The sequence below is a fragment of the Lycorma delicatula genome, chromosome 2 (assembly GCF_047948215.1).
Source record: "Lycorma delicatula isolate Av1 chromosome 2, ASM4794821v1, whole genome shotgun sequence".
Classification (NCBI taxonomy): Eukaryota; Metazoa; Arthropoda; class Insecta; order Hemiptera; family Fulgoridae; genus Lycorma; species Lycorma delicatula.
The window spans coordinates 151,485,298-151,512,650 of record NC_134456.1 but is presented as its reverse complement, the minus strand read 5'-3'; the positions used below and the strand labels follow the sequence as shown (position 1 = coordinate 151,512,650).

General features: G+C 32.3%; 1 protein-coding gene across 3 annotated transcripts in view; it reads left to right on the top strand.

Annotated features, from left to right (window-relative positions):
- The window catches only part of ZnT49B (solute carrier family 30 member 9), a 138,816-nt gene that overhangs the window by 48,847 nt on the left and 62,616 nt on the right, over positions 1–27,353 (top strand). For all 3 annotated transcript variants that reach the window (XM_075356460.1, XM_075356459.1, XM_075356458.1), the window contains 2 exons: positions 16,192–16,274; positions 25,559–25,688. In XM_075356460.1, the coding sequence (XP_075212575.1) occupies positions 16,192–16,274; positions 25,559–25,688 (213 nt within the window). The remainder of the gene's footprint in view (positions 1–16,191; positions 16,275–25,558; positions 25,689–27,353) is intronic.

Sequence of the window (27,353 nt, the reverse complement as noted above, 5' to 3'; positions counted from 1 at the left end):
GGGTTGAAGAATGCAGTCAATATTGTTTTCACTCTTGATTTTTGTGCCTGACTTTCACTGGTCTTTGTGCTCCAGGACTCAACCAAGCAGCGGATTGACGCTTTGTTTGCGGGTCATACATGAAGCACCAGCTTTCATCCCCAGTTAGAATTGTTTGCAAAAAATTTGGGTCGCTATCAGCAGTTTCAGCAAAGTCTTGAGCGCAAGAAAGACGCACCTGTTTTTGTTCTTTGGTCAAGAAGTGTGGAATAAAACGAGCGTACACCTTTCAACGGTTCATTGTTTCTGGTAGAATTGTATGTACCACCTCTTTACCGATGTTTAACACTTGCTTTGGCCTGAAGGATAAGATGAGTTTGTTTGAGCAGAGTGCGCGCACTTTTGCAATGTTTTCATCGTGAACAGCTGTTGACCTGCCTCCTACTTCGTTTGTCGTCATTTCTCTGATGTCTTTAAACCAATTCCACCACATCTGTGTTATAATACAAGATGCAGCTTCATCACTGAACGCTTGCTGTTTCATAGAAAAAGTTTCAACCAAAAATTGTTTAAGTTGAACACAAAATTTTATCGCACTTCTCTGTTCCATATCGCAAACTTGCAGAAGGTCACATGAACACAACATATGCGGCCAAATATAACTCGAGACTAAAATGACGAAATGTGATAAAATTTTGTACACATACTTGTCAGACATTGTACTACATAGTTCCTTGATTGTCTGAGAGACTTGTATCAACTACAGAAATTTAGTTTGGGAACTTTTCAGATCTACTGTGTATAATTACCTCATCATAACAGACTAATTCATTTATAATCATTATTTCTTGTTATCCTAAGAGTTAAAGACTGCTTTTTTCAAGAGTTTTAAGCCGGTGAGAAATATTTTTTTTATTTCAGGTAGAGTACTTGCTATTTATGTATGTTCTTGTATTTCAATTTTTGCTGGATAAATTCATAGCACCAGTACATTGAATGAATTAATATTTTCAATGAATGATGTGAACATTCACATTATTTAGTGAACAATTTAAAATTGAACTGAGCCAGTTAATTTGAGTATCACCTGCTACTTACTAGCAGCATTATTGATTGTTATGTTACTACTCTCATCTAATGTTGTCAGTTATAAATTATTAATGCTTCAATGCAGTATAGTTTCATTCTTTGTAGTTGTGTTTTTATAAAAGGGTTAGTTTGAAATGTAAATGAAATAGGCAACCTTCCGTTAGGACTCCAGAGGTCTTTGCTGATATTAAAACAAGAATTTCTGGTGATCTGAAAAATCTACATTTTAATTTTTTTTACAAAGTAGTGTAAAATAGACATCTTGCCATATTCTTCATGATTTATGTCGTGTGGGAACTATGTAACAACTTAAGAGACAAACTGAAACATCTTTATTGTGACTGGTTTCTCAAAAACACTGTTGATGGGCAAAGTGACCTGATGCTGTATTACTTGTAAGATGAGGCATGATTTGCTGTTTCTGGTAATCTTATAACAGGACCAGAATTTTTGACTGGACTGTTAATCCACAAGTGTACCATACAATCTTTAAAGAATAGTTAACAATCATGAAAAAGATAATGGCTTCTTTCAACCAGTAGGAGCAATCTGTCGCACATCAAATGATTCACTAACATGTGTTCATGTGGCTTTTTACAGAAGATTGAACAGTCAGGAGAGAGTGGTGGCCTCTGCATTCCCCAGATTTGTCTAGTTGTGTTTTTCTTTCGAGGTTATTTGAAAGATAGAGTTTATGAATCAAATCCCCACACTATCTATGAACTGAAAGCAAACATTCAACAAGAAATTGAAGGCATTGAGAACAACTTTTTGTGTCAGGTGATTATATTATGTCTAAATATTATTATTTGAGCACAAAAGTTCATTGCTATACAGGGCAGTCACTTCTAACATATTTTATAAAAATATGGTAAATATGAAAACTTCCTAATGTAAACACAAAATTTAATTTAATTCTCTTTTTCATGGTTTTTTTTTTACATTCATAAAATGTTGCATGTCACAACCACCATCCAGTTTTAAGTTGCTCGTCGGTAGAATGTACATCTTTTACTCTTTCACTCTTGTGGTGTACGAGAGTTGTCTCAAAAGTCTTGAGCTTAACGTAGGAAGATATATTTTTTCTGTCAAACATAGTTTTATTTTTCAACAAAGTCTCTTTTCAAGTTGATACACTTTTTCCAGCGATGCTCTAACCTCTCGAACCCTTCCAAATAGTAGCTGGCATCTTTTCCCCCAAAATAGGCATTTAAATATGCTATAACCTCTTCGTCTGATGAAAATCTCTTTCCTCCAAGTGATAGGAAACAAGAAAAGGTCGCTTGGGGCCAGATCTGGTGAATACAATGAGTGGTCAACCAATTCAAAATGCAGTTCATGAATTTTAGCTATGGTGACTGTTGATATGTGAGCAGGTGCATATTCCTGATGGAAAAGTACTTTCTTCTTCAAGTGTGATCATTTTCTTTTGCAATTTCTGCCTTCTGCTTGTCAAGTAATGATGTGTAATACTGTTTCATTATTGTTTTACCTTTTTGAAGATAATCAACAAACAAAACTCTGATACTATCCCAAAAAAAATAGTCGCCATTACCTTCCCGACTGTTGGAACTGTTTTCCCCTTTTTTCAGAGGAGGTTCACACATTGCAGTCTACTGCTTTGACTGTTGTTTCATCTCAGGAGTGTAGTAGTGGATCCATGTTTCATCTACAGTTATGAATCAACACAAAAAATCTGACTGGTTATGCTTAAACTGCTCCAGAAGGGCCTTGGAAATGTTCATTCGAATGCGTTTTTGGTCCAAGTGAGCAAACATGAGACCCAACACCTGGATAGCTTACACATACCCAATTCTTCAATTAATACATGACAAACACATTCTTTCGATATGTCTGTAGCCTCTGCTATCTCTCTAACCTTAATTTGTCGGTTGTCCAGTACCATTTGGTGAACTTTTACGATGATATCGGTGGTGGTTGCAGTTTTTTACAGTCCCGAATGCTCATCATCAACATGGTATGACCATGTTTAAATTCAGCTGCTTTTCTTCCCATGGTGGCAAATGATAGGACAGAGTTCCTGTAAACAGCATCCAACTCTGTTTTAATTTGCACATAGGCCTTTCAAATGTAAGTATTTAATCATGGCACAATATTCAATTTTTTTCATTTTCACAAAAACACTCACAATGACTTTCTCAAATGATTATCAAACAACAACTGAGCGTCCAAAATGGCTGAAATTTCATTGGGTACCTTTCAACTCATGTGCGAATACATTTCCTAACTTTTGTTGAGTGCTACCATCTTTATGTTGAGGTTCAAATTTTTTCAGATAACCCTCATACTGTTTATCCAGTTCAAACTAGTGGATGGTGTTCAGTTACTATACATTCATGCTCAGAACAAGATGCATAATCTACACATAAACATACAAATGTATCACCACATAATGCTACATATATAAATTAAATTCTGTCCTTGAAATCTGTGGTAGAATGGCAACATCAGGCATTCATTTTTTTATAATTTTTCAGAGGAACAAAAAGAAAGTTCGATTTCATATTAAAAATCAGGTATTTTAATCATGAGCCTAACATTTAACCACAATTTAAATAATTTAATTTGTAACATACCCTGTTTTTTGTAAACTAAAGACTTTGAAAATGAGATGCTGAAGTTTTCAATTATCCTGATATTACAGATCTCAGGACCAGCCTTATTACTAAATGGGGGAAAAACATTTTTGAGATGGGATAACTGTATGTGCCTTTTCATTGCTTAAAGATTTTACAATAGTTTTTCAAAATATAATTTTAACTATTTTATTAACACAAAAAAAATACAACTTAAAATTATAATTTTGAGTACCATGTACTCCAACAAATTGTAATTGAACTTGCAAGTGTAATTAAATGAATAGTTACATTTATTTTTTCAAACAATGTTTTAATTCTGTTGAATAGTTACACCCACATAGGAGATCATATGTAGGATGGATGCTCTTTAATTATTTAAATTTTGCACATTACTGGAACATTTTACAGAAGTAAAGTTAACCAGTATATTTTTTATATAAATAAGTTTAAAACACTTGTATTCATATACACTTTCACACTGTTTTATTCAGATGCAAGAGTATTTGAATAAAGAGGATGCAGCACTTGACCGTAAACAATTCTGCCTTACTTCAGTTGCCCTGTGAAATGCTATATTGTAGTGATTTAAAAAAAAAATGGAACAGAAGAATTTTAGTTTAAGGCTCACGAAGCAGAATATTAAGATTATACAAATGCACTCCAAGCAGTAATAATTAATGTTGATGAAAAGTAGAAGGATATTTGGGTATCTTTTAAAGGATAACATTTCAGTAGGACCCTCTTGAGTACCATCTAATTGGCAGCCACACAATTTTCATCTCCAAATCTAGTCTGTATGTATTAATCACATATTGGAAAAAACTAGAAGCAGTTAAATTTACATGCTGGGTGCACAAAATTGTTTTTTTTTTGTTGTGAAAGACTGAGCAATATTTGATAGTGAAAAACTAGAGATGATCGAATTAGACAATTGGTAGTTGTTAACCAAGCCCTGATTGAATTTGGACAGCAACTTGTTGGCAGTGAGAATGCTGAACTAGGAAGAAAATATGTAGAACAAGTTAGACAAGACTGTAAACAGGAATTAGGCCAGACAAGATGTAGAAAGAATGAGACAAAACTCTGTGTTGTCACATTGGTTAGTCTATATGCTCCAGGACATGGTAGTAAAATCTATAGCAGTTATTGATAATGTTCAAACTGAGTAATGAGGGTATGGTGCAAAGTGAAGTTCACTTATTGTTAATCTCTAGAACAATGAAATACAGGATTAACATGATGTCGGTTTTGTTGAAGTTTTGCTTTTGTAGTTCCTCCCACTGAATGTTTATTGTATACAAATATGGTTTATCATATTAAAAATAAATTAAAAAACTGCAATTAAACAATATTTTAAACACTATTCTCACCTTTACTATTATTACTACTACCAGATCTTTTCATCTGGATTAACATTTTTAATTTAAGTTTGACCTTCAAAAGTCTTTTGTATATGGTTGGTTATAGGTCTTCAGTGTTTTTATATATCCACACCACTTTTTCCAATTGTCTGGAGTAATGCTTTGTGAAGTTTTGATTTGTATGCTTTCATAATTCTGAATGCAAAATTATGAAATACAGCTAACATTATTCTACAGCACTCAAGTCAGAAGATAAAGTGTAAGCGTATTATATCATGTTCTTTTTTAAGCTGTTCACCAGTTTGAATTTCTTTCCTTTTTCTCTTATAAATCATATTAACATGTAAAGTTCCACTTTTTTAAGTTATCTTCTATAAAACTGATTTTATTCATCTTTACCAGTCTACTGTAGAATTTTTGTTTCATGAAAAAATTGGTGGCTTATCTTCTAGGGCAGCGTTTCTCAACCTGGGGTTCACGACCTCTACAGGGGTTGTGGTTATATGAATGGGGGGGGGGGGTGTTTAATTAGCCTATAACTTTACAAGTAAGCAATAATGAAATCATTTTATGAAAAAAATCATTTATTCTAAACATTTGTAAGTTGACGTAAACATTTGTAAGTTGACTTGTCAGTAAATTAACGAGATTGTTGCATTTGTTTTTCATTTAAAAGTTTCTCCGTACATGGATGGATCTATGTTAGAAACACACAAAAGCAAATTGTTTTCAAATAATAAAAGATGATTCCTACATTTAGGCTTTAGTACAACATATATGGGTCTATAGTGAATGTCACTTTTGCCACCCTCGTCCTTGCGGCTAAAATTCAAGACTGGCGGGTGTGGGAAGGTTATACAGGGAGTGACCACCAGGCTGTCATTATGACGATTGACGATGGTAGACATCGTGTCATAGGGTGACCCCTGACTCAAGGATTGAGTGTGAAGGGAATGGACCCCCAGTTATTCGTGGATGCTCTTGATTTGAGGAAGGTTACCGAGATTATAGTGGCAGAAGGAAAGGTTCAATTATTAGTGGATGAATTGATGAGGGCTTGTGATGGTCTGCTTCCCCGAAAGTGTTACAGGGCTGGTTGTCCACCTGTTTATTGGTGGAATGAGTTCTCATGGAAACACAGTCAATGCCTAAGGGCCGGAAGGGAAATTCAGCGAACTTATTTCCACTCAGCTAGGGAACATTGTAAGGTACTTTACAAACAGAGAAGGAGGGAGCTACCGAAGCTCATAAGAGAATCCAAGAAGGCTTGCTGGGGCAAACTTATTGAAGAGATTGAAAAGGATCCATGAGAGAGACCATACAAGATTATTGTTAAATATGCTGTGAGCCTGGATACCCACTGCTATGGATGTGGAGGCAGCCCAGCACATCATTGATGAATTATTTCTGCATGAAAATGGGGTTCCGACAACTACCTCAGGTGAGATACTGGATCTACCAATGTTCACGAAGAAAGAATTGATCATGGCAATGGAGCACGTCCCTCGTGACAAGGTCCTTGGTCCTGATGCGTTACCGAACCGTGTGATTAAATTGGCAGTCCGAGCTAATATAGATGTATTTCTCGACATTTATAATACCTGTCTGAGAGAGGATGTATTTCCTGAAACATGGAAGGTACAGTGTCTTGTATTGGTGCTGAAACCTGGCTGTGATGTGGTGCTTCTATCATCTTATCGTCCACTAGCGATGATTAATACATTGGGGAAAATCATGGAGCACATGCTCCAGCAAAGGTTGGTTTGTGCAGTGGAGGATGCAGGCGGCTTCTCGGAGAGACAATATGGTTTTCAAGCTGGTAGGTCTGCACTTGATGTAGTGGAGAAGGTGATAGGCATGGCTCGGATGTACTTTGCAGAGCATAAAATGTGTGCATTGGTGGAGTTGGACATAAGAAATGCATTCAATTGCATTTCTCACATCATGCGAATGCTCTCTGGAATCTGCAGGTTCCTGCATATCTGTTAAAATTATTATTGTCTTACTTAAGAGACAGGTGATTGACTTATACGGCAGAGAATGGCATGATTGTTAGGACCATTGGTCGAGGTGTGCCACAGGGGTTGGTCCTTGGACCAACCTTATGGAATACGGTATATGATGGAGTTCTTCGAATTTCACTTCCAGAGGACGTTGCTGTGGTTGGCTATGCGGATGACATAGTATTCACAGTCGGGGCTACTTCAAAGAGAGAGATTGTGGATAAAATTCAGGCTTTGTATACTAGGATCAGCACTTGGAGGCTGGGGTTGGCCTTAAGATGGCCCCTGAAAAGACGGAGATTGCACTTATCACCTCTAAGAAAAAAGGTCAAACACTGTCGTTGGAACTGGCGGGAAGGAGGGTTGATTCCAGAATGGCCATTAAATTACTTGGCCTAGTGCCCGAGTGAGGTACGAAGTCCATTTTGTGGAAAGTTGTGAGAGAGCAGAGAGGACAATATGTGCAGTTGCCATCTTACTTCCGAACACAAGGGGGAGGTTATTAACAAGTGTGGTGTATTCTTCCCTCTTATATGGGGCAGAGATCTGGGCAGATATTCTGAGGTGTAAAAGGTATATGGGATTACTTGCTGTGCTGCATAGGAGATCCTGCCTTCGGATTTCGGTAGCTTATCGTACGACCTCGAGAAAGGGTGCAGAGATGCTGGCTGGTGTTATGCCAGTTGACCTGCTAATTGCTGAAAGAAAGAAGTGTAGAGAATTAAGGATGTTTCCTTTTTCGGAGAAGAAGAGATTGATTGTGGCCAATTTACAACAGTTGATGAATATTTGGCAAGAATGGTAGGATGCAGGAGAGAAAGGTTGGTGGACACCGTTTGATTGGGAATGTAAGGAGTTTGTGCAGTAGGACTCATGGATCAATTGATTATAGTAGTCTTACGCAATTCCTGGCTTGGCATGGTGGTTACAGATCATATCTGTTTAGCCTCACTCTTGACCATTCAGACTGCTGTCCGGCCTGTGATGTGGAGAAAATTCTGCACCATGTCTTTTTCTGTTGTACGAGGTTTCCAGATGCACGGAGGTGCATGTTGGATGCCCTGGGTTGGGTGGACATGTTCAGACTTGAGGATTTTCAGCAGATAATGCTTCAAGGTGTGAAGCAGTGGACTATTATTGCAAATTATAATAGAAAAGTTTTAGAAGAACTCAGTAAAACAGAAAAAAAACTCGTAGGAGACGGCGAGCATTGGCGCAGCCTGCAAGGGAATGAGGTGTCGGAGGGTGCCGGGTTGGACAGGTCTGCGGCTGAGTGCCTTGAGGGCCCTCTGGAGCATGAAGGTGGTCACTGGTGTGGTGAGGCTGTGGACATCCAACTCACAGGACCTGAGGGCGTTGCTCACGTTTTTAATAATTATGGTTGATGGTCGTGTGGGTAAGTGGTAAGTGGTAAGTAGTTGAGTTGTGTGTGTGTGTGTGTGTGAGTGTGTGCACATGTGTATGTATGTTAGTTGGTGGGTGTGTGTGTTTTATATACTATGGGTGAGATTGTGGAAATTTAATTAACTTTTGAGTGTACTTTTTGTGGGTAAGTTGTCTTATGGTCATGTCTTCTTGATTGTGTGCACTTGTCTTATGTTGGCTTGATTGTATGACTGTATAAATGTGTGTGGTATGTCGTAGTAACTGTTAGGTGTTCTATTTTTTCTGAATGTTTTTCTCTTTAGGTATTTGTGATGTGCAGTTTGTGCTTGTAGTGGCTTGGTGTGGATGATGTTTGCTAGTGGAAACCGAATGTGTGTGTGGGTGCTTACCCCCCTCCTGAACTAATGCTTTATTAGCAGTTTCCCAGGAGGTGGGGATGCCAGGGGTGGAGGTTTAGTCGGTAGAGCACAAGAATACATGCACATTTTCTGTAACAGCTTGTGGAACCTGTTAGCAAGTTTGACACTGCTTTGGCGCCCGTAAATGGGGTTCCTCCACCTCAAAAAAAAAAAAAAGGCTTTAGCGCAACCATAGATACAGAAGTAAGACATGGTGAAAGGATTAATATTTACAATGCTTCTGTGACTAAATTTCCATATTCACTTTTACAAGCAAGCCAAATATCTAAATCTTCAGATGTGAAATGTAGTTGTAATGTTTTGTTGGTAGATATTTCGAAGAGCTGGTCGTGAATCTCAACTGATAACTTAGCAGCTGCAACAACATTGTCACTAAACACGAGGGCTGATTTTTTTTCAACTTCCAGTGTGCTGTAAAAAAAGACAAATTGATATAACAAAATGATTTTATTATCAAAATTTGAGTAATATATAACTTATTTTTCTACATAATTTCAAAAACAATTGAGGAATTTGTTGTATCGTGACACCAGCTTTCCAATGCCCTCTTCAAAGAAGTTTGCTGCCAGTGAGGTAAAGTACAGTACATCTTGACAGCCTGCTAAAGTTCTTCGTTGGTGATGAAGTGTTGTCCACCCAACCTTGTCTTCAATTCTCAAAAGATGTGAAAATCACTAGGTGCTAGATCTGGACTATATAATGGATGGTTGAAAACTTCTCACTAGAATTGTTTGAGAAGGTCTTGTGTCACGTTGGCACAGTGCAGTCGTACATTGTCATAGATTAAAACCACGCTGGACGAGAGCTTGTTTCTTTGTTCTGGATCACTCTGTGGAGGCAATTTGAAGATTCACTATAAACTTCCTTTGTTATTGTCCTCTGCTCCACAAAGTCTACCAACAAGGCACCTGTCCCAAAAATACTGTAGCCATTGTTTTCCAGTTGCACAGTGTCGGCTTGTTTGGAGAAGAAATGGGCATCCACTACTTAGACTGTTCTTTGGTTTCTGGTGGTGGGTCCCAAGTCCCATCGCCAGTAATAATAAAAAACGCCCCTGGTGTTTTTCGCCCACAAAAAAAAGAAAAGTAATGATAGACTTTAGAAATCTTGCCCCTCATTATTATAATGCATGAGAAACATTAAGGCTGATGCCATTCACTGTTTTGAATGTTTGTGATCGGCACTCAACATTTTTGGGACCCATGTACATACTGTTTCCAGTATCCTAGGTCTCTAGTTACAAGAAAACTTGTAAATTTTCTGTCCTTGCCCACCATCATGGATGTCCATTTGCCCTCTTTAAATTTCCTACACCATTCCTGTACATTACCATCACTTATAAAGTTTTTACCCATAGCTTAGGCTCATTCTGCGATGGATTCAGCAGCACTACATCCTTCTGTTTGCAGAAAAAATATCACACTTGGCAGAGCATCGATTGTAGCGCCCATGTTCAATTGCTCATAGCTCGATTCAGACTAATGCAATGGAACCAGCAATTGCAGAGGTTAGGGTGGGAGAGCAGCGCAATTACATGATGTGCAGATCTGGGTCCTGCCTATCCCTTGTTTGCTTAGATGTACGATCAGAGGTTGAAAAAAAAACTCATACATTCAGTTCCTATCTTTTGAGAAAAAATTTTATCTTCCAGGAAATACTCTGCCAACTGAATTTTTAGCTCACGCAAATGCATCTTCATGTTATCCAAATGTGGTGAATAATAGTGTTGTCTTCTTCCAAATCTTCCTCATTATAATCAGTCATGAGTGGAAACATCAAAATTTTTGCTTTGAAGGCAAATAATCGAGATATCAAGCTTCTTATTGAAAGCATGAACTTTGTCTGTTATTAATAAAATATTTTTATCACGTCCTTGTAAATTGTGTGCAAAAATATCGCTCAATATACATTGAATGCAAAAATACATCAGCTAAGTACGCATATACTCATTGTGTAAAAACATTGAGATTGGGATTTGTTTATCCTAGAAGAATATTATTAATTTATATCGCAATTCCAAAAACCAGGTTAGTACTTTTATAATTTCCCTGCAACAGCTATCTAATTTTTGTATGGAAAAGAAAAGATATTTTTCTTTTTGTCTATTTCATCGCATAGTTTAGCAAACAACCTATTCTGTAATTGCCGACTTTTCATAAAATTAACCATTTTTACAGCTTTACAAAGAATTTATTTGAGATTTTCCAACATATTTTTTGTGGCAAGAGGTTACCTGTGAAGGAAGCAGTGCATCCATTCCGCCCTTTGTATAATTCGGTCTTCTAATTTTTTCAGAAATCCACTGAACTTTCCTGTTATCACCTTTGTACCATCACTACTTATTGCAATACATTTTGTCCAACTATGTTGTAGTTTTAGTAGCTTCATAAAAATCATCAAAAAGACATTTGCAGAACAACATACAGTCAAATTTCTGTATAACGAAGTACCATATGACAGTCCCGCAAAAAAATTTGTTAAATGGAAAATTCGTAAAATAGATTAATACAGTAGTAATACTGTAGTACTGTAATCTTATTTACATAAATAAATTTTCAGAAAATATGTACTGTTAATAAAAACTAAATTACAAGTTCTGGTGGCCTTCATGGCGCGAGTGGTAGCGTCTCGGCCTTTCATCCGGAGCTCGTGGGTTTGAATCCTGGTCAGGGATGGCATTTTCACACATGCTACAAATCATTCATCTATCCTCTGAAGCAATACCTAATGGTGGTCCTGGAGGTTAAACAAAAAGTTATATAAATAAGTTCTATATTTAAATACTGTACTGTAATTGTCTTTTCTTTTTTTTAATAAAAAAAAGAATAGTATTATTATATTAATCCAACAGTTTTTTTCTAATTGACAAAAATAATAAAAAAAAAAAAAAAAAAAAAAAAAAAAGTAAAAACAATCAAAAAGTAAAAAAACAGTAAAAAATTAATAAATTCGTTAAATTAATGAGTGTGTTTAAAAATCTGTAAAACAATTTGTTACAAAGAAGTCTGTCATTTTTGTTTGGATTGTTTTGCTTCCGAAGATAATTTTATTTTCAAAAAAGATTCTAAATTATTCAAGCAATTATACATAATATCTGGTACATTTTCAAATGTATTACTACTTCTTATCATACTGAATGATCGCAATAACTCATCATTAACAGTTGTTACATTATCCATTTCATCTACATCATCTTCAATTTGTGGGTCCATTAGTTTTTTGCATCTGCGTCTGATTATTTCCTCATCATTAGGACACTCTTCTACCACTATTCCATCATCGATCATTAGGTGTTCATCTAATTGCAGTTCTAATTTTGTGTTGCTTTGCAATTTACTGCAGTTGTCAGTAAGAAATTTTGAAATTTCGAGTTCATTTACATTTTCAGTTGTAAAATTATTGTTATTGATGGCTGTTACTGTCTCATTTTTACTTAACCTGGATTTTTAAAGCCAGGTTTAATAACGTTTTAGGTGTTACATAATTGTTTTAGGGGTTACATCATGAGACTATGCTTTAGATATTTCACAATACATTCTTCTAAAGTTATTAAATTTTTAACCAGAACATTGTCATCAATAGCTTTAAAAACCTTCATTAGAATTTTTATTCTATACTGTACTTTTAAATTTTTAATTATACGCTGGTCTACTGGTTGCAGTTTTTAAGTCATACCTGGTGGAAAGTAAGCAACAGTTACAAATTTCATGTTTACAATTACATGACGGGGGGGGGGGGAGATGGGCCGGGCAGTCATCAGATATAAAATAATTTTACGTTTTTGTCTTGACATCTCATCTTCAAGTTTTGTTACGATTTTGTATAAATTTCCGTTGTCATCCAAGCTTTTCTGTTGTAATCATATGATTTGATGGTGTAATCTAATTCGTGCTGTAATCTAAAAATCTAAAATCTAATGTTTAGTCTAATCTAAATCTAATGCTGTAATCTAAATGTAATCATATGATTTATGTTGTAATGTAATGATTTGATGCCTTTAAAGCAATGCCTTTTAGCGACCTCATTGCTTTACTAGAATTTTCCAATTACTAGAATTTTGAGCTTCTCATTACTGGTCATGTTAGTAGCGAACATTACAGTAACCCGTCTTTTGCTGTTCTTTCCACCAAAACGTTTTTAATTTTTAAAAGCTAATGTTTTGTCTGGAAGGCATTTAAAAAATAGCCTGGTCTCATTGGTATTAAAAATATCATTTTCATCATATTCCTGCAGTAAACTAGGCAAGATATTTTCCTTCCATGTTAATACATTCTTCTTTTATATCAGCCCTCTTGCTGCATAAAACCTTTGGACAAGAACATTGTGTAATTTAAACTTGACAAGCCAACCAGTTACTAGATTGAAAATCAGGACAATTTAGAGTTTCAGTGAATTCTAAATTCTTTTCTTTAATAATGGTTCCTGATAACTAGTAAATTTTTTTCATGAACTACAATTAACCAATTGACTACAGCTTCATCAATATCATCGTAAATACAAGATCTAAATCTCTTTCTATTATTATCAAAATTTTCTGTTTGTTTTTTTAATAGAATCTTTATTGTTTAATATTGTGGAAAGAAAATTTGCTGGATACCAAAAAGAATTGCTCTGTCTTTTTTCTTATCTCCTTTTAAACTTTATTGATTACCTGCATTTTTTCTTTGATATACAAACACTTTTTTTTTGGACATTTTTAACAAATCACATACACAATAATACCAGTACACAGAAAATACAAGTTACACCAATATATGGTATAGTACAGTACTGTACTTCAAAAAACAATACGGTGAAATACAGTATTCAAAACTACAAAAAATGCAATGTACTATTGTACTTGCAGTAAGAAAATCAAAATTACCCAAAAATACTACTGGAACAAAACAAAACCACTAGGTCTGTGTCGTACAGTTTAAAGATTAGGACTGAAAAGCAAGTCACTTATACATTAAACTTACTTTTGCAGAAGCATAACACAAAGATAAGAAAGGAATGCAAAACAATTTTAGTTGCTAACATACAGATTCTGGTAACTTTTTGTCATTCATACAGTACACTTATTGTCAAAAAATAATGTAGGCCTACATAAACACAATGCAGTACTTATTCATTATTTTTATCCACTTTATTTTTTTTGTAATTTTCATTTATTACATACAATATACATACTGTATTTACAACAAAAAAGTTTGTTATATAGAAATTTGACTTTGCTAAGTAGAGACAATTTGTAATGTAAGGACAACGTTCACTGTTCAAAAAATTTTGCCGAATGGAAAATTTGCAATTTAGATATTTGTTATATGGAAGTTCAACTGTATTTTCTTTTGATCTGTCCCTTTCGCATTCATACCTCACAAAACATAAAAACTGAGAAATGTTTGCAACATCTGTTGATTCATCAAATTGAATACTAAAATATTCGCTTGAATTCACTTGCTGAGTTATCTGATTGCAAACATTGGCAGCCATGTCATTGATTCGTCTTGATGGTATGTTGTTAGACAGCAACATTTTTTTTGCTTCCTCCATGCTATTAAAACACTGATCATATCAATTGCAGCAAGCAAAATCAGGTTTAAATAAATCATAATTTAAATAACTGTCATTATACAATCTTGTCTTTTTACCAATCGATACACTGGATGTAATAGCTCAATTCATTCTTTTACAAATTTAACCATTTTGCATTAGAATCTAATTGGAAAAAAAAATTGTATCATTTGATCACACAATAAAAAACCAAAACCTCAGTTATTATTTTTTTCAATGAAACTATGCCTTTAAAAATGTAAGTAAAGGCACCTGACATATGCTTTGGATTCAAAACTAAACTGATGTTCTGCAGTCTATTCTCTTTTATACTGCTGAGAGCACGATGTGTTCAAACATATCATGTGCATGAATAAACATGATGCTCTCACAGTGAATATTATGTAAGCAGTCCTAATTACAAGATCATACACATCAAGTTGGAAGCTTGTAAATTGCCCATGTTTGTACAATTATACATGCATGTTCATACCTGTTGCTATCTGACATAGCTAAATAGTTTTAACTAGGTTTCATTGGGTTTGGGTTGGGGGTCATGAGATGTTCATTATATTTTTTTATTTATTTTCATCGTGTACTTCTGTCATAGAGCTAAAAAGGTTGAGAGTCACTGGTCTAGGGTGTTGTGATGTGGTGGATTGTCTATTTTATTATATTATTTTGGCCAAATCAGGTTTAAATCTCCTGTTATACACCTAGAAAACATACTGTGACTCATATATGAGCTCAATGAAGAAATTGATTTCCATAAAGCAATCACAGTTAGAAATGAAACTGCCTGTATTATATCCAACAAGGAAAATTGCTATTTTGTCACCTTTCAAAATTGGGATTGATATTCCTTCTCATTCACATCATTGCTATGGTTTTGTTAGCAGTATTAATTCAAAATGCAGGTTTTGTCAATAATTAAGCGGAGTCTTGGAGCAAAATATGAAGCTGTTTCTTTTTAGTTGACAAATCTTTTATATTGAATGTAAAACTTTCAATAAGAATTTATTATTTTGAACTTTTTTCGACGTAAAACCTATTTATGTCAACAGAGTAGCTATGCTGCTTTTGCCACCACTAAATACACACCATTGATTAATTTGATAGGAAGCTTTTGAAGAAATTGAAAGCTACCTTCAAACCAATGGAAAGCAATTACTGCCTGGTGAATGGAATTGCTATCAAAACTGTCTGTGTTAGCCATTTCTTTGAAGCTTTTTTCTTTATGATTTAGGCCTTAGCTTCATCAGTTATCAATTTCGTTATATTTATAATTTCTTTTATTTGGTGTTAAATTTCTTTACTGCCTAATCTAGGAATTATATTGCCTTATTAAAGGAAACATTAAAAATTTAAGCAACAAAACATAAAGTTAAGAATTTAGTAAAGCAGACAATATAACCTGTTTGCTATAATCAATAAAAGCCGTGATGTTATTGCTATGGAATGGGACAGACAGCTTAAGTACTAAACACACACACACACACACACACACACACACACACACACACACACACACACACACACACCACAACCACCTCATGGATAAACAGCTAACCACATGACCAAGATGCATTTTCTGTGAATTTAAGTTCTTTTAAGGGTGAGAGCTAACCTAGAATGGTCATAGGTGATCTGTAGTGGTCTGAAATAAATTAACTATCAAAAAGCTCATTTTCACAGAAATGTAGCTTTATCAGGTTATCTATCAGTCTTTGTTTATGAATAATTTATAAGAAAATTATTTAAATTTTTATTTATTTAATGTTATGTATGATTTTATTTATTAAGAAATATTTTTTTACAGGGCAATAGAAAAGTGGGGCTCGTTAGAAGCATTAGAAAAGGAAAAACTACAAAAAGAACTTGAAAGAAAATTTTATGAACAGAGTAAGTTATGGGTTTTTTATGTCAGTTGCAGAATTATAAAACTTTATTCTTATGAAAATGAACTGTTTAATGTTTTGTTTTTTTATCCTTTTAACATTGTTATCTTATCTGTTCATCAAAATGTCCTAAGTATTTTTATTTTTTCACATTGGTTTGTTCAGTGGCAGAACAACAAATTTTGGGCCCCCAGGAAGAAAAAACACTTATATTTAGTTATAATTAAAATATAATAGTAATTCCATAAGTAATAGCAAATATTCACAAAAAGAAACAGTTATACAAAATATCTCCTAAATATAATATACTTAAAAAACTATATTTTTAACGCATGTAGAATATATAAAATCACTAACATGGCATGTATCAATAAAATTACTAATAAGTATTATCATCTAGATTGTTTTAAAAGGTGACAATTTTTTTTTTTGAGATTTTAAATTTGCAAAATCTCTTATATCTTCTTCTGTTGCTAAAAGAGATAAATTATGTAAATGTTTTTTCCAGTGGAATTTCTTAAATAACTTTTTATTATTTTTAATTTAGAAAAATATATTTTTGCTACAGCCATAGTGAGTGGTAATGTTAAGAATAAAAATAAAGCAGTTATAATATTTGAAAAACTCGACGAAAATGTATTATATTTAATTATTAGTGGCTCAGCAAATTCTTTCATTTTTAAATTGTGATATTTTTATCCCTCAGTATGGCATATAACATTATTAACTGCATAGGAAAATTATTTGGTAAATCTTCTGGGTAATTTAATTGAAGTGTCTTAAGGAAATTTTAAAATTTCTGCTTAATTTAATTTCACTAAATTTTCAGGCAGCATGAATAAAAATAAATCTATGATATCATTTATTCCATTAAACTTTTTTCAAATTTGATTAATAACTAGATCTAGAATTCAATTAAACACATTTGCCTGGAAAATGCAATCTCCATTATCAAATGTGTGGTCATGGATAATTCATCAAAATGTTTTTTACAGTTCTTTGTCTTTTGCAAAGAAAAGTTGGACTGATATTTCATTTAGCTGTTTGCTATTACCTGCATTACTTTATTACCTGCATTGCTTCATTTTTTTGCAGAAGTACATATTTCTGCATTGTTGTAAATTCTTATATGCTGTTTGTAAAGTTTTTGTTGCTGCCATATAAGATCTAAACTTTTTGATTGTAATAACTTAGAAGCCATGTTTGTTTCATTCAAAATTTTTGATAAAATTACGCAGAGAAAAACAAATTCAAATGTATTCTTTCTTTTTGTAAGCAGAATTGCTTTTTCTTATTCTTCTTTTTTACCACTTTTTAAAATTATTTCAGAAAGAGCTTTCAATATATCAATAAAGCATAATTTGATTGCTGCAGGTGAAGTATATCTTCTGGCCCAGCAAGTAGGATTTAATTTAACATAATTTGTGATTTCCCTGTAATCTTGATAGTAAGTCCCACCTTTAACTATAACAAAAAAAAAAAGTATAAATATTTTCCACAGTTGTAAAAAATTCAGCAACTTCATTACAACTGTTTGCATCATCATTAATTACTAAATATAAATTATGAGATATGCAGTGAATGTGTACGTATAGCATTAGGTTGATCTTTTTTAAGTAGAGCCTTGACTCCATTGTATGTTCCACTCATAATGTTCATCATATCCTTGTTCCCTATGTTTGCTTAATCTTATGTTATTGTTCACCAGAAAATTTATTGTTTCTTTATATAAACTCAACGCTGATTGATTGTGAGTTTCAAAAAACCCAAAAACTATTCTCTTGTTTCTATTCTTGTTATGTAATCTCTTTCATTTTTAATAATTTTTACAAACCTAAATATTTGACTGAGTTGGGGGTTTTTTTTGTTGTGTCTTATGTTGTATCCATTATAATAGTGAAGAAAGGTGCATTATTGATATCAGATATTAGGATTGTTTTCAAACCTGTTGCAAGGCTTTTTAGGAAATTTGTTAATTTTACCACTTCAGATAAACACTCCTGTTCTCTTCTTAATTTTCTTCTTTAGCTGCACCACTTGTATTACTTCATTTATTTATTTCTCATCATAATTATTATAGTATTATAGTAAAAATTATTTGTAGTCATAAATATTATAACTAATAATAATTTTATTATTTTGTAGATACACTTGACACTTCCATACAAAATAGCTGTTTGAATATCTGTTATATGAAATAGATGTTTGGTTAGATTTTTAAATGCCTATCTCACTCATTTCTTTTAACTATAGTGAGCAACAGCTACAGCCAGTGGCACTGCCAGGCAGACATCTTATACATTATCTTATCCAAAAGTAAGAAAAGAAAATATAGATGTCGTAACTACAGGGCTGTTTGCAATTCTTCTAGAAGAAAATAAATAGCAAAATTTGTATGTACTTTAATTATTAAATTCACTAATTTTTTAACTAATGGGGGCCCACCATATGTGCAACATGAACAAAAAGATATTTTTTTATAAGGATATTTTTAATCTAATTTAAATTGGGATAATTTTAACAAAATTTTGGGTGCTTTCGACTTGCCCCCCCCCCCCCTGCTGATGTTAACTTGTTTGTTTTTCCTGGTGTTGTTAAATTTGTTTGGGTGTAATAGTTAAATGTTTATGTAATCTGGTCATAGGATTTTAATATTGTTTGATCAGCCTTGTTTGTAACTGTTGCTAAAACTAGATTTTTATTATATATTTTTTAAAAGTACATGTTCTTTTCTTGTTATTTACAAAAAAAGTTGAATTATTATCTTTACTAAATTGAAAAACTAATCTGGGAAGTTAATAGAATAGCATGTTGTTATTGTAACAAGAAGTGGCAAAATTAATTTTTTCCATGGAATGCCATGCACCAAATTCCAGAAATTTGTGTTTGTATTCACTCAGGATTTATTTTTTATGTTAGTTTTGTGACAATCTACAGTTGCTGCTCTAATAAACTGAGATAGCGTTAAAATGTTCCCTGAATATAATTATTTTATAGAAATTCTCTGCTTTAAATTTTTTACATTGCATTTCTTTCTAAGTATTCTTCTTTGGTAGTTAAACTTTTCTCAGTGATCAGAAAGTTTTTAAAAAAATCCTGAAACAGTTCTTAGAAGTATGATTCATCTGCTTAGAAATATCATTTATGTCAGTGAAGATGAATTAACAACCTTATTCCCTTTCTTTCAGAGACAATCTGAAGCAGGGAAATAAGTAAAAATCAGCTGATGCAAACTTGGGTTATAAATAAGTAATAACAGTCTTTTCATTATTTATAATAATATTTATTTTTATAAATAATAAATATTATAAAATTATAAACTATATTTGTATTATATTATTGTGATATATAATATAATATATTAGTATATTATTATAAGTAATAAATATTAGAAATAATTAAAAGACTGTTTGTGGTTTGTTTTGGTTTTTCTTGATCAGTATAAAGTAATATGTTTGTAACATTTTTGGAATGGATATAATATTTTTCAGATATTTTGGAAAATAGCATAACAGTTTTGAATTAATATTTTAACTGTTGATGTTATTTACTTATAGCTTCTCTTTATTATTTTGAACCCATGTAATTTTTGCTATGTCATGTTAGAACATCTACTGTAACAGCTTCATACCATCAACACAAACATAATCTTCAACAGAAATGGCAGTATCCTTTGTAAACTTGTTTTTTTTTACTACCAGTTTACCTACCTTCATATCTTTTCATAAAAAAAATCTTTACATTTGAGATGTCAATTTCTGAAAACAAATCATTTTCATTCATGGTTTAGGCGACTTTCCTGTTCGGATTCCAGAACATTACGGTATATAAAGTTCATCATTGATTCTGAAGTTTACCCTCAGGGTGATCTTCAACCTGCAGAATTATAAAACATGGCCATCTTCAGTAATCTGTCTTCTAGGATTCCGTACTATTTTTCAGTTATACATTTACAGTTTTAACATTTAATTATTGACATAAACATTGACATAGCAGTCATGCTCGACTCCATAATAATGGCAACTGACAGAAAATGAGATTGGTATTTGTCAATGATTTGGAATATTAGTAGTAGGGGAATGAAACTGGAATATGGTAGTACTTGTTGCTTTGTGTGGCATTTGTTTTTCTGTTATGTTCCAGTTTACATTACTTTTCAATTGTCCCTTGCAGCACCATATGTCAAAAAGGCTGTAAGAAAATATTACTAAAATTATAGACAGTTGAATTTCTGTAACTGTACAAAGTAAAAGTTAAATTACTTCCAGCAAAATTTTTAATAACCAGATTTCAGTTGTTTTTTTGAAAGACCATATGAAAATTAGAACAATTTCTGTGACTGTACAAAGTAAAAGTTAAATTACTTCCAGCAAAATTTTTAATTACCAGATTTCAGTTGTTTTTTAAAGACCAAATGAAAATTATAACTTTAAATTAAGTTTGGGATGAAGTTGAAAATTTTGGTTCTAGAAAAATAAAAGTTTTTATGGGAAAAGGTGTAATTAATCGTTGGTGAACACAGTATATCCCAGTCCCAGTTGTACTTCATAATCCTAATGTTTTATTAAAAAGTATTAATTTTAGGATTTTTGTTACGATTTAAAAAATCAATCCAAAACTTATTTATACATAAATGTTCAAATTGCTAAGACCTTTTTTTATTTAAAATTAATACATATTAATGGCTCTTGCAGGCAGAAAATTGTATCAACTTAAAAAATTTCTTTTGTAAAATCAGTGTTTTGTATTGTTGTTGGTGTTAAAAGTGTTGCCTCAAAATGTTAACCCTTATTTCAGTTTAGAATGAATAAAGGCAAAATATATTTCTTGTGACAGTTTAGGACAAATAAACTTCAGATGATAAATATCCTTAAATTTGAGCAAAGAGTTACTCTAAGGTCTCTACCCACCTTATATCTCCAGAACTACTGGACCGATTTTGATCTAACTTTGTCAGATTACTTCTATATATGGGGCATTGATGCCCTAAATTTTCAGATTAAGCGGTCATGGGGATGAGGCTGTAGAGTAGTGTTTTTCAACCATTTTTTTATGGTGGACCAGTAAAATTATTAAAAAAAAAAAATATGTGGGACCATCAGTGTAAATTTTTTGATGAGCAAAAAAGGAAAAAAGTACTTATCATTATTTATTTTATTAGTAATTAAATTATATGTACATAATAATTAATATCATTTCTCTCTATAAACCAACAGAACAATGTTTTTCTTTTTTTTTGTCTTCAATCATTTGACTGGTTTGATACAGCTCTCCGAGATTTTCTATCTGGTGCCATTTTGATGTACCCCTACATTCGTAACAATTTTTCCTATCTGTCTGTCCCTCCAATACCAAAGCGATTATTCCAGGATGCCTTAAAATGTGGCCTATAAGTCTATCTCTTCTTTTACTTATATTTTTTAAAATGCTTCTTTCTTCATCAATTTGCCGCAGCACCTCTTCATTTGTCACTTTATCCATCCTTCTGATTTTTAACATCCTCCCATAACACCACTTTCAAAAGCTTCTAATCCTTTCTTCTCAGATTCTCAGATCGTCCAAGTTTCACCCCCATATAAAGCTACGCTCCAAACATATATTTTCAAAAATGCTTTCCTGATGTTTAAGTAACTTTTTGATGTAAGCAAATTATATTTCTGACTGAAAGCTCGTTTCACCTGTGCTATTCGGCACAGGTGAAATGAGCTTTCAGTCAGAAATATATCGCTCCTGCTTCATCCATCTTTAGTAATTCTACCTCCAAATAACAAAATTCTTCTACCTCCTTAGTCTTTTCTTGTCCCATTTTTATATTCAGTAGTCCATCTACTTTATTTCTAATACATTTCATTATTTTTTTCTGTTCCTTTTTATTTTAATGAGGTACTTCTTGTGAAGGACTTCATCCATGCCCTTCATTGTTTTTTCTAAATTTTTTTACTCTCAGCTAGAATTACTATATCATCAGCAAATCGTAGCATCTTTATCTTTTCACCTTGCACTGTTACTCTGGATCTAAATTGTTCTTTAACATCATTAACTGCTAGTTTTATGTAAAAATTAAAAAGGAACAGGAATAGGGTTATTTTTAAAAGTAACATTACTTTTAAAAGAACAAAAAAGGCAGTCCTTGTCAAACTTCCTTTTTTATTACTGATTCATTCTTATGCTCTTCAATTATTACTGTTACAATTTGGTTCCTGTAAATTTTAGCAGTTGTTCTTCTATCTCTATACCTGAACCCTAAGCTTCTTAAAATGCTGAACATTTTATTCTAGTCTATGTTATCAAATGTCTTTTCTAAGTCCATAAATGCCATATAATTTTTTTTACTCTCAGCTAGAATTACTATATCATCAGCAAATCGTGATTCCAGAGATATTCTTGGTCTTTGTTACTTAAATTTATCTTATTGCAGTTATTCTCACTTAAAGGTTTAGTTATCCATAAATTCATCTCCTTCAAGTTTATGTTTGAAGGGAAATATTTTTCAAATCCATCATATAATGACTGCATATGTTGACTTTTACTACATTCCTATTATCATCTAATAATCCTTTTGTGTAGTAATAAGAATTAAATACATTAGGATTATTTTGTTCAATTTTTTTTTTAAATGCATCAATTTTGTTAAATATATTAAATGTAATTGTCATACTTACCGGCAAACTTAAATTTAAGTTGTTTATGTAAGAAAATATTTCGCTTAAGTATGCCAGTTTTGCAGTCCAATACATATTGGAAAAATATTTTGATAACAGAGACTGTTTTTTCTATCAAAAATATCTCTCTACTTCTGCTCTTAATTTGTAAAGTTTGATGAGCACTTTTCCTCACGAGAGCCATCTTACTTCTGCATGAATTAAAAGATCTGGTCCTCCCTCTTCGTAAAGAATGGCAAATAATTGATGGCAAATTAATTGTTGATTCCAGGAAAACATCATTTAATTTAGGTGAAATATTTCTGGCTGCTAAGTGCTGGCGATGTATTATGCAGTGTGTTGGTAGTATATCAGGACAAGTGATTTCTTGAATCCTTTTTGTTACTCCACAATGTTTTCCAGTCATATTTGGTGCTCTGTTGGTACACAGACCAATACAATTGAATTAAGGAACTCATCACTATTTTCTGTATAGCGCATTAAATATTCCAAAACAGATCCCATTCAAATTTTTTTTGTGATTTTTTAAGATGTGTGGCACCCAATGTGCAGAAATCTTTCTGAAGCCTAAATGGTCATAAACAGTGTGACCAATAACAGCTCTTGAAACATTAGAAAAAAGAAGGGCCAGGTCAGAAATTGTTGAGGGACAATCTTTTCTGATTTCATCATCAACGCGTTTCAACAAGTCCTCTGTGATTATCAAGGGCCTCCCCGAACTTTCTTCATCATCCACATTACTTCTGTTATTTCTAAATCTTTCACACCATTTCTGGACATTTCTTTCATTCATTACATTATCACTATACACAGCGACTAACTGCCTTTGAATTTTAGCTGAATTAACATTTTAATGGCTTAAAAAACATATGACTCCACATATTTCACAGTCTGCGGCTGCATCGATTTTCCTATTCGCTTTATAATGTAATAACTCAATAGTTATCAAACATACTACAACACGACAACTTACAGACAACAATGCAGAATGTACATTACTAGTGTGGTCGTGAACAACACAGGTTTGCCAACCTTAAGGAGAGAAATGTCCCAGCGGTCTTTAGAGATACCCCTTGTAATTGTGTACCTCTGTTTTTGATTGCAGTCAACTGGACTAAAAGTGTCCAAAAAACCCAAAATTCAAAAAATCTTGATTTTGGACTTTTTCTTAACTGCAGCTGTCATTGAGGGCTTTTCAACGATGTATCATATGTTGTACTTATTTTCATTGGTTCCAGAGATATAGACAAATATAATTTTAATTAATGAAATATTTAGATCTCACAAGGGAAAGGCACATCAGTTCGAATCCAATTTCATCTCCTTTTTTTAACTTTAATAATTATTAACCTCCGATTGTAAAACAATCTTTTACAATAAATAATAATTCAATAATAACAATAAAAAAAAATGAAAAAAAATATCAGAAGTTATTAATGAAATAAAATTTTATATATACCTTTCATTTAAAAAAAAAAGTGTATAATTAATTTAATAGGTGTAAAAGAAGTCATGTGGTGTCCACATCAGAGTTTTTAATTTGTTTCTCATATTTTTGAAGTTTAATTTTTTAAGTGGTATAATTTGTTCAGGGACCAGTAGCATTATCTCTCAGATCAGCACCAGTCCTATGGACCAGTGTTTGTGAGACACTGCTGTAGAGCAAGGTAACAATCAGTTTATGAAAATTTTGCCTAATTAAAGTCATTCTTTCTTAGGCACATTTGTTAACAATTAAAAAGTAACAATATTTGCAAAAAAAGATTTTTTGCAAAATTGCACCCCCCAAAAATGCTGTTCTAGTCATCTGCTTTGTTATGACGTCACATGTGAGCAGTAGAATTGAATAAATGAATAATATTTATTTATGTAAAAAAGTAACTGTCTGGCTGGGTTTTGAATGAGCTGGGTTTCACCCAGTTGACTTGGTACTTAGGACATTAGTCTCGCAGCTACATCAGTCTGCTGATTGTTCAAGTGAAATTTCTTCTCCATAAATTCTGAAATTAGGAATCTGTATCATTAATAATATATTACTGTATGAAATTATATAGTTTTTACCTACCAGTAAATGAACATTTTGTGGTAAAGTTTACAATTAATGGTTGTAAATGGTAATGTATCACTTTGAATTACGCAAAATTCAACTCGACCTTAACTATCTCTTTTTAAAGGATAATTCATAAATAAATTATGATTTACATAATATTAGTAAAACTTAATTTCATCAAAGAAAATTGTTGTTAAATTTTACTAAGAAAATTATTCAGTATTGCTTAAATTTAAAGAATTTCTATGTTATTGAGCAAGATAAATATGTAAATTCATTTTCTGATTGCTATAAATTTAGATTACTGCTGATAAATATGAACGCTACAAAAAAACGCTGTTTTTTTTTTTTTTGTATTGGGAATATTACTTTATTTTTTCAAAAAACTGCGTTGGTTTGGTTCCCAGGAAGGATAGTGAGTCTTTATGTATTTTGAGTGACATCACAAAAAAGATTTTCTATGACAAAACATTAATTGGTTGACTGATTTTTTTACAGTAGTCAAAAGTGTTCTGATATTGAAAATAAATTGCTTCCATTTCTGTGTCTATATGGTTACTGTTTTTTGTTTCATAGCAATATTTACAACTAAACGACAAATGAGAGAGTTTAGAAGAGATGTAAGCAGCCAGACTGAGATGGCTTTAGCACAGACGTCTGGTATATTTTCACCTTCTGGCAAAGTGGTAGTTATTGCTGTTTTCATGTTAGTATGGAATTCATTTACTTAGTTCACTGTTTGTTATTTGAAATTAATTTATATTTTATTCTAACCAGTAATACTAGGGAGGTTAGTTTCAGGTATGATGGTAAACTGCATCCCCTACAAATAAATAGTTTTACTGTCCCACGAATTAATATCCTTGAATTAACGTTCTGGATATTGCAACATGTGAAATAATGTTAAAATATCAGTAGCTTAATTAATTGGTTCTTGTTGACCACAGTTAAACGATGCTGGTTATAATTTCACTGTGTACTGTCTAAATTATAGAAGAAAAAAAAATAAAAACATTGTTACATGCTTCTCAGAAATAGTACAAAACATAAATCTACAAACAACAAGATATGACATCACAGCATTATTATTTATAATGTTAAAAATTATGTTAACTCAATATTATTATCTTTTAAGTTTTTTTATTTATATTTATTTTTTCTAAATTAAACCTAATGAAATGAATGCTGTAATTGTCATACTGTTAAACAACTATTTACTATTTCATTTAATTAATGAACCACCAATTTTTCATTTAACTGATGTGGAAACTGAACAATAAAGTTGTATATTTGTGAAGTTTTCAAAGAAAATATGCCACATGGTAAATATATACCACAAGGTTTTTTCTTGAAATTTCTTTCCAAATGATGACTGAATATATTCCCCAAAGAAAAATTTTGAGGGTTATTTATTTTTACACAATACTCTTAAGTCTTATCTGTGAAGAATGTTTAATTCATTTATTCAGTATCGTACAGTCACGTAAGTTTTTAAACTGTTCACAATAGAGTGTAATGTTTGGTGTAATTTTTAAACAATTGACACCTTGTAAGGAAAATAATTAAACGTTTGTTCATACACTGTCATCTGCCTGTTATGCCAATTTGCTTCAATGATTTGGAAGGACTTAAATTTCATCAGAAAGTTTTAGAATCCTCCTGAAAAAAATTATGTTAACAACTTGTCAGTGCATCTAGATGCAATCTGGGGCCACTGTTTTTAAAATACATTTAACATGCCTAGAAATATTCAAGAAAGACATAACATATTAAAATGATCATTAAACAATTGAAAATATCAATAGCTAATTCATACAAAGTTAGATAGTGCTTAGAGTACTGCACCGTATTTATAAATATGATTTAGCATGCTAATTGCAAAAATTTTTTTTTGGTGTTTATAATTTCTATTTTTGAACTGCATGTATAATATGCTTAAAAATATTCAAGAAAAACATAACATATTTGGATATTTTCTATTGTTATTCAAGGAGATTCTTCTTGCAGTTTTCATTACAATTTTTAATGTCTAGAAGTAATTCGCAATAATTTATAAAATTCATTTAACGTATGTCTTTTGACATACTGAATAATTGGTTTAGAGTAAATTGTCTGAACCTGAACTAACTTAAAATATCTTGCACAGTTCAAAGTCTTTATCTGTCAAATATAATTTAAACAAATAATTTGAAACTGTATTTAAAAATCTTCGCTTTTTGGGTTTACAAATTAAAGGCAATTTTTCATAGGTTCACCAAGTTGAAAATTAGATGATTACTTGTTATAGGACACTATTTTAATTTTTACTGCGTACATTTTATTCTGAAATTTCTATATGCCAATTATAATAATGTTTTTTTTTCTTTCTAAA